Source organism: Cebus imitator, unplaced genomic scaffold, assembly GCF_001604975.1.
Source record: "Cebus imitator isolate Cc_AM_T3 unplaced genomic scaffold, Cebus_imitator-1.0 Scaffold238, whole genome shotgun sequence".
NCBI lineage: Eukaryota > Metazoa > Chordata > Mammalia > Primates > Cebidae > Cebus > Cebus imitator.
The window spans coordinates 1,763,392-1,772,690 of NW_016107553.1; the positions used below are offsets into that span (position 1 = coordinate 1,763,392).

At 38.4% G+C, this 9,299-nt stretch overlaps 1 protein-coding gene across 1 annotated transcript in view; it reads right to left on the reverse strand.

Annotated features, from left to right (window-relative positions):
- KIF11 (kinesin family member 11) overlaps positions 1-9,299 on the reverse strand; it is a 60,720-nt gene that overhangs the window by 34,146 nt on the left and 17,275 nt on the right. Inside the window, exons 2-6 of the mRNA XM_037727747.1 lie at positions 5,580-5,712; positions 5,234-5,331; positions 4,133-4,211; positions 2,407-2,592; positions 2,097-2,221 (exon numbers count right to left, since the gene is read on the reverse strand). Coding sequence (XP_037583675.1) covers positions 2,097-2,221; positions 2,407-2,592; positions 4,133-4,211; positions 5,234-5,331; positions 5,580-5,712 — 621 coding nt within the window. The remainder of the gene's footprint in view (positions 1-2,096; positions 2,222-2,406; positions 2,593-4,132; positions 4,212-5,233; positions 5,332-5,579; positions 5,713-9,299) is intronic.

Below are 9,299 nucleotides of genomic sequence, written 5' to 3' on the forward strand. Positions count from 1 at the left end.
CACTAACCAAACAAAAAAACAAAAAACATCAGAGTGTACAGAGGTTTGGGAAAAAAAACCCAAAAACCAAAAAACAAAACAAATACTCTGCTCTTATCTTACTGGAAAAAAAATTATATAGATGACTAAAGACATTTTTTTCTATATCCATTGGCATTTGGTGGACATTGTTATGTTTGTTAATGCTGTTGACAGTTGACAGAGAATATGGTAAGTTTCAATTTTCTTCTTTGCAATTTCATATTACTTAAAAAAAAATTAAGGACGGGCAAGGTGGCTCACGCCTGTAATCCCAGCACTTTGGGAGGCCAAGGCAGGCAGATCACAAAGTCAGGAGTTTGAGACCAGCCTGACCAACATGGTGAAACCCTATCTCTACTAAAAAAATACAAAAACTAGCGGGTGTGGTGGCGTGCGCCTGTAAACCCAGCTACTCAGGAGGCTGAGGCAGGAGAATTGTTGAACCAGGAGGTTTGCTGTGAGCTGAGATCACATCATTGCACTCTAGCCAGGGCAACAAGGCGGAAATTGTGCCACAAAATAAATAAATAAATAAAGTATCATTTTTATAAAAATTATTTAAGTTATTAAAAATTACAGAAAAAGAGGAAGGTACAAGGAAGAACATACATGTAAACTATAGATCTGAATTATAATATTCATCTCATGATTTTCTGCCATTATCTACCCATTCCTAATCCACATTAGGGAATTAATACAAATAAGCATTAAAGTCAGCTTTGATTTGGGAAAACTGAATTAATTTCTCTTTGTCACATACATTCATAAAAAGTGACCTTTACAAGTCTACATACAAGAAAAAAGGAACAATAGAAATTTTATATTTTAGTGAAATATACCTAAAGAAATTTTACCTACTCTTCAGTTCAGTTCTCTAAATTCTACATGAAATTAAGTTATAAATCAACCAAAGAATAAAATTTCCATTTTATTGGAAAGCCATTATAGTGAAAATTTAATTAAAATTTTGAAATCATCCAAAATTCCATGATCTTTATAACTTTTATGGTATATTTTTCTTTTGCTTTAAATGTAAACTTTTTTTAGAGTTGCAACTATAATTGTTATGGCATTTTGTAGAAATTTTCAACCACATGCAAACAAAGAAATAAGACTTCAAATTCTAACAATCATTTTGTAGCTCACAGAAACTGATATGCAGATAAATTCACTTATTTACCCAAAGTCACATACTGAATTAACTGCAAAACTGAGACTACACACAATATCTAATTCCCAATCCACTGCTTTTTCTATTACATTCTGATGTTCTTTCAAAGACCATACACACATACACAAAAAAACCTGTTTTAGTAAACTGTATTTGTAGAATTTGGAAATTTGTCCTCCAGGGGTCTTCATGAGAATAAAGGAGTTCCTAACTTATGTAAATTTACTACACTTTATCTTAGCCAAAAGGCTGAGAAGCAATAACTTATGTAAATTTAAGATAGGAATTTTATATTTCACTGAATAGAGTGGTAAGAGAAGAAAATAAACCATTTTTAAAAAGAAATTTTGTATTTCAATAAAAGATATTTAGAAGGAAAAAAAATCATCCCTTTCACCCCATGAAAGATAGTGTTAGTGACCATCTGTCTCCCACATTAAAATGAAGCCATTTTAAAAGACCTGACTTCTTCCAGTCCCTATTCAAAGCAAGGGTTTTCAAGCTGTATTCTAACAGCAGTAGGGGGCTCCACAAAAGTGTCTCAGGGGCCCCTTCATAAGGCTAAGGAGGTAAGCCTCTGAGCATCCCATACCAAAATCAACTACAGCAGCCACATTTTATCCTGGGCTTCCATAAATGATATCACTAGAACAAAAGGATTCTTCTACTTTAAAAAAGTTTAATACTTCAGCTATGGTTCAAGTTATCTTTGTTCTTTTAACATTCTTCCAATATTGGGCCCTTCCCTATAAATCTCAAGCCAATTACCAACAACCCCTCCTTATAACACAAAATCTAAGCATGTGACCCACGTACCTTGACCCACCGCAGTCTCACTTTCTCCAAGTTCCTAATTCTTCTTAAAAGAAAATGGGGCTAGGAGACAAGACTATGGCTTTCTTACCTAGAGTATGCATTCATCAAAGTAGCTGCAGTTGTCCTTTTTGCTGCCCCCTTTTCTAAAATTTGATAGACTTCATCCTTGTTGTGTACCGTAATTTCTTCTAAACCTTTAATTATCACTCCTCTCTGACCAAAATACCAAAAGAACATCCATTAGATTGGTTAAAGCACATGCGCACGCACATGTACACACACACACACACACACACATTCTCTCTTTCTCCGCACCCGCCACCCCGCCCCCTGCCCCAGCTTCTCAAAGCCTCACACATTAAAATTCAGAGACATTTCATTCTCAAAGACTGAATTACCTTGTTACGGGGATCATCAAACATCTGTAGTCTCTCAGAAACATCAGAAGATGGATTAAGAAGATCAAAAAGTTCTTCATTATAGATCTCCAACAGAGACACTTTGACTGAAAACTCAGTACCATTATCAGTAAGTTTCTCAAAAATTTGATGAAGGGTACGTGGAATTATACCAGCCAAGGGATCCTGAAATTATAAAAGGACTAATATAAAGGAAGAATGCTATTTACTGTGGCAGTTAAAATACATGGACTTCCTTTATAATATATTTAAACATAAGTATGGTAAACTAAGTTAAAAAAAAAAAAAAGAAACAACTTAATGTTAAAGAAGTCACTTACAACAGTCTGTTCAACAGTAGTCTTCACACCCTCCATAAACCTGTCATACTTCTTAGCCATCTTCATGCCTGAGCATCACATGGAAACCAATGGAACTCATCTACTTATAAAGCCAAATTCAGTAATTCTGACCCACTAACCTATGCTTTAAGCCTATTCCATATCTCCTATGGTTATAATTTCATAACTTTATTATCCATATGTAAAATAAGTTAATGCCTCAATTATGTAACCACTAGAAGAAAGGATCTACCCAAATATCAACAATTTGGAAAATTGGCTGGGCAAGGTAGTATGTGCCTGTAATAGCTACTCAGGAGGTTGAGGTGGGAGGTCTTGAACTCTTGGGCTCCTTAAACCCAAGAGCTCAAGACCAGCCTGGGCAACATAGTGAGACCTCACCACTTAAAAAAAAAAAAAAAAAAAACGTTGGGGTGGAAAATTAACCAATTTTTTTTTTTTTTTTGAGACAGAGTCTTGTTCTATTGCCCAGGCTGGAGTGCAGTAGCACCATCTCAGCTCACTGCAGCGTCCACCTCCTGGGTTTCAGCGATTCTCTTGCCTCAGCCCCTAGGTAGCTGAAATTACAGTTATGTGCCACCATGTCAGGCTAATTTCTGTATTTTTAGTAGAGACCAAGTTTTACCATGTTGGCCAGACCGGTCTCAAACTGCTGATCTTAGGTGATCCGCCTGCCTTGGCCTCCCAAAGTTCTAGGATTACAGGTGTGAGCCACCGTGCCCAGCCAATTAACTAGTTATTAAACTCATTTAAATTTAAACACATTACTAAATTTAAATTTAAACTTTTTAAAAAAAGTTTTAACACTTCAGCTATAGTTCAACTTGTCTTTGTTCTTCTTTCAACATTCTTCCAGAATTGGTTCTCTCCTTTAGTTATTAAACTCACTGAAACCCATGAAAATCTTTGTAAAATGTAGTATATGCTTTCTCAATATTAAATAATACATTTGTCTTAATTTCATGAACACTTAAGATCATCATGAATATAGTACTATACTTCCTCTGGCCATGCTAATGTTTTGAGACTCATTCCTTCAGTACAAAGCCCTCCCTGCCTTCAAGCCTCACTCATACTCCAACTTTTCTACAATATTCTGCTCTAACCATTCTGTTGTAAATAGACCCCTCTTTTATCACATAACTGTGCCATATATATCGGTCCTTCCTCTCCCAGTGTGGCTGTTTCTTAAACAGGAATCATACCATACACTTTAATTTTACTGAAATAGTGATTTACCCTAAATTCATTTTGACACAAGTACCCTGATCTTCTCTATTTCAAGACAGAGGCCCTCAAACAAGTTTTATTCAGTTAAATTTCAACCGCGTTGGAGATAAAAATATGTTATAAACAATAAATACCTCTTCCCAGGTATACTCTTCATTAGGTGACCTTTCACCTTCCATTGTAAAGGTTTTTCCAGTGCCAGTTTGGCCATACCTGTCAAGATTAGTGTTAAATCAAAAACAAACATACACTCATATGACTATTAATGACAGATTAAAAGAAATAGGCAGGCATGGTGGCTCATGTCTATAATCCCAGCATTTTGGGAGGCCGAGATGGGTGGTTCACTTGAGGTCAGGAGTTGAAGACCAGCCTGGCCAACATGGTGAAACCCCATCTCTACTAAAAATACAAAAATTAGGCCAGGCATGCTGGCTCAGGCCTGTAGTCCCAGCACGTTGAGAGGCCAAGGCTGGCGGATCACAAGGTCAGGAAATCAAGACCATCCTGGCCAACATGGTGAAACTCTATCTCCACTAAAAATATAAAAATTAGCTAGGCAGGTGGCATATGCCTGTAGTCCCAGCTACTTGGGAGGCTGAGGCAGGAGAATTGCTTGAACCTAGGAAGTGGAGGTTGCAATGAGCAGAGATCACACCACTGCAGCCTGGCAACAGAACAAGACTCCGTTTAAAAAAAAAAAAATACAAAAATTAGCCAGGTCCAGTGGTACACACCTGTAATCCCAGCTACTTGAGAGGCCAAGGCATGAGAATCACCTGAACCTGGGAGGTGGAGGTTGCAGTGAGGAGAGATAACACCTCTGCACTCCAGTCTGGGCTACAGAGTGAGACTCCATCTAAAAAACAAACAAAAAACAGGCTGGGCATGGTGGCTCACGCCTGTAATCCCAGCACTTTGGAAGGCTGAGGAGGGTGGATAACCTGAGGACACGATCAGGAGTTCAAGACCAGCCTGGCCAACATGGTGAAATCCTGTCCCTACTAAAAATACAAAAAATTAGCCAGGTATCGTGGTGGGTGCCTGTAATCCCAGCTACTTGGGAGGCTGAGACAGGAGAATCACTTGAACCCAGGAGGCAGAGGTTGCAGAGAGCCGAGATCATGCTATTGTACTCCAGGCTGGGCAACAAGAACAAAACTCCATCTCAAAAACAAAACAAAGCCACGCATTTAAGCTTTTTCATAAACCTGAAAAAACAGTGTTTTACTTACGCAAAGATAGTACAATTATAGCCCATAATAACTTCATCCAGAATTGGACAAACAACACTTCGGTAAACATCAATCTGTTTAGTAGATGTTCCAAATACCTATCAAAAAAAAGAATTAAAAAAATAAACCTCAATATTATTCTATTTTAATAATTATAAAATATATTATACATGAATTAATAATTTTGGTTTTGTATGTTAACTAATTCATAATTCAGCCTACTAGAAGCCATCTGACAATTCAAAGAGACATGAAATTTCTAAGTATATACCATTTTCCAGGGGAAATATGTATATTAAAATTATTTTACATTAGTGGATAATCAGGAAATTGCACCACATGTTACCATATCAAAAGTATATGTTTTCCTCGAGCTCTTGTCAGCCAATCCTCCAGTTCGTACACTAACTTCTTTTCGTACAGGATCACATTCTACTATTGAATGGGCACTAGCTTTCCGCTCTGACAAATTAAACGGTCTATAAAAAGAAACACACAAGGTCATTCAGGAACTCTTAGTTATCATGTTATCAATGACATTTTCACTAACTACGTTAGTCAAAAAAAAATGTGAAGTTCTGACCATACTATTGGTGACAGGGATTAAATTAGGACTAAATGATACTGCTAAAGCAGATAGTAAAATTATAAGTGTCTCAAGTTTCACAAATATAATTTTTTTTTTTTTTTTTTTAGACGGAGTTTCACTCATGTTACCCAGGCTGGAGTGCAAGGGCGCGATCTCGGCTCACCGCAACCTCCGCCTCCTGGGTTCAGGCAATTCTCCTGCCTCAGCCTCCTGAGTAGCTGGGACTACAGACACGCGCCACCATGCCCAGCTAATTTTTTGTAGTTTTAGTAGAGACGGGGTTTCACCATGTTGACCAGGATGGTCTCGATCTCTTGACCTTGCGATCCACCCGCCTCAGCCTCCCAAAGTGCTGGGATTACAGGCGTGAGCCACCGCGCCCGGCCTCACAAATATAATTTTTTAAATGTTCAAAGATATGTAAAACATTACAATTCTGGCAGCTTCTTAGAGTAGATACTAATAGAATTGTTTTGTTTTGATGGTAGACATGGGGTCTCACTGTGTTGCACACACTGGTCTCAAACTTCTAGGCTCAAGTGATATCCCACCTCAGCTTCCCAAGGTGTTAGCATTAAGATGTGAGACACTGCCTGGCCACTAACAGGTTTTAACTTGTAAAAATGCCAAACTTATTTTTCAGAATTCTGTTTCTACTACTCTTATCTGATCAAGTTAGGTTATGATGTAGTGGAAAAAAACATGTCAAACTTGTGTTCAAAATACTAATCTGCCAGTGGATACTTGGCATAAAATAAAATATACATAAAAATAATGACTAACAAGTTGAGTACTTACTATGTGCCAGGTACTCATTGTTTCAAATGCTTTACATGTGCTCACTCAGTTTGTCCACACAACATTGTAAGGTTGGTAGTATTACTAGCCCCATTTTTCAAATGAGTGAATAGGCACAGAAGGGCTACACTACCCAAGCCAACTGGATCAAGGGTCCTCATTCTACAAAAATGCCTGAATAGGTATTTAGTTGAAAAGATCATTTCTTTAGGAAGCCCTCTCCATCTTATGAGCCTCCCCCACCCACACCAACCAAGACCACATTAAATATTTGCTATATATTCCTACAGCACACTTTATACACCCTTTCTAAACATCACCTCTCTTATAATTTTTTTTTATGTGTTACCCACTAGACCTCAGGTCACTAGGGAAAGAAACCCTGTCTAGTTTACTGTTTCCGCAGCACCAACTACCATGCATAGCACACAGTAGGTTCTCAAACATTTATTAAACTACATTACCTAATAAATGTCATCCTAAGAGGAATTATGGGAAAGCTAAAAAGAACCACAGTCCACAGAGTAGCATCAATAAGATAACTATATACTCAATATATGTCTGGGCCAAAGGGAGAGACATAATCTTGACCTGAGTTCATTTTTCACACTGAGTATCATATATTTTGGAGAAAGTGCCAAACAGGAAATTATTTTCCCCTTATCACTAGATAAACCAAGTTGCTATTTATTTAAGAAGGATACCTGAACTTCCCCTGGCATAGCCCACTCCGAGTATACTTTTGAGTGATCAGAAGACCAAATCTATTATCCTGGGAAACTTAACTCCCAGGTAGTATCTGGTAATGCTGTCATTTGCCAACTGTACTAAAACCTACACAATGCATATAATCCACATGAATGTACAGTAAGATTAAAAATTCAACAAAACTAAGGCAGAACCAACTTATACTGAGGTAGGCCAAGAGCATCAAGTGGAGTGAATTGCTCTCATGTGGCTAAAGCTTTTCCAATTAGTCTATTATTTTTGGAAATAGACCTAAACTAGTATCTTGCCTGAACATATAATTAAGTTACCAAATGAATACCATTCACGTTGCCAGGACCGAGTAATTGAAAATTCATACAGATCACACATTCCTAAAAGTTATCAAAACTCCCAGAGAAGCTTTAGGGACTATCTGTACTCTAAGAATGCCAAGACATTATTTTCCTACCCAGAATTCTCTAACTTACTAGAAATTGCAAAGTTGAACTTTGGGAGGCTGAGGTGGGCGGATCACAAGGTCAGGAGATCGAGACTGTCCCAGCCACCATGGTAAAACTCCGTCTCTAATAAAAATACAAAAATTAGCTGGGCGTGGCGGCACATGTCTATAATCCCAGCTACTTAGGAGGCAGAGGCAAGAGAATCGCTTGAACCCAGGAGGCAGAGGTTGCAGTGAGCCAAAAATAAAAATAAAAATAAAATAAAAAGGATAAATAAATCCAAAAAAATTGCCTTAAAAAAAAAAAGAAATTGCAAAGTTTCCGCTGATCACACTAGCAAATCCATCAACTTGCTGGTTCACTACAGTTATATAAAAATTCAAACAATCAAAATGGCGAGGGAAGGGAGATTGAGGATTTACAAAACCCAAGTCCTAGGCCAGGTGCAGTGGCTCACGCCTATAATTCCAGCACTTTGGGAGGCCAAGGCAGGTGGATCACAAGGTCAGGAGTTTCACACCAGCCTAGCCAACATGGTGAAATCCTGTCTCTACTAAAAATACAAAAATTAGCCAGGCATGGTGGTACACGCCTATAATCGCAGCTACTTGGGAGGCTGAGGCAAGAGAATCACTTGAACCTGGGAGGTGGAGACTGCAGTGAGCCAAGATGGCACCATTACACTCCAGCCTGGGCAATAGAGTGAGACTCCATCTCAAAAAAAAACCCAAAAACCTTCTTCTGTGAAGTGCTTAATTAATTCCACAAATATTCATCAAGTACTTATTATGTGATAAGTTCTTTTCTAGACACTGGAGATATAGCATGAACAATACCAAAGTTAAAGGAAAGAAAAAAATCAAAATCCTGTGCTCAGGGAGCTGTTAACTCAGTGACAGAAGGAAGAGATAACTATCAAATGAATAAATATATTAGATGCTGATAAATTAGAAATGAAAATACAGCAGGCTGGGCACAGTGGCTCACGCCTATAATCTTAGCACTTTGGGAGACTGAGGTGGGCAGATCACTTGAGGTCAGGAGTTTGAGACCAGCCTGGCCAACACGGTGAAACACCATCTCTATAAAAATACAAAAATTAGGCTGGGCACAGTGGCTCACGCCTGTAATCCTAGCATTTTGAGAGGCCAAGGTGGGCAGATCACTTGAGGTCAGGAGTTTGAGACCAGCCTGGCCAATACAGTGAAACCCCAGCTCTATTAAAAATATAAAAATTAGTCAGGTGTGGTGGCTCATGCCTATAATCCCAGGATTTTGGGAGGCCAAGGCAGGCAGATCACAAGGTCACGAGTTTGAGACCAGCCTGGCCAATACAGTGAAACCCCACCTCTACTAAAAATACACAAAAAATTAGCTGGGTGTGGTGGCAGGCATCTGTAGTCCCAAATACTTGAGAGGCTAAGGCAGAGGATGCAGTGAGCCAAGATAGCAGCACTGCACTCCAGCCTAGGTGACAAAATGAGACTCCATCTCAAAAAAAAAAAAAAAA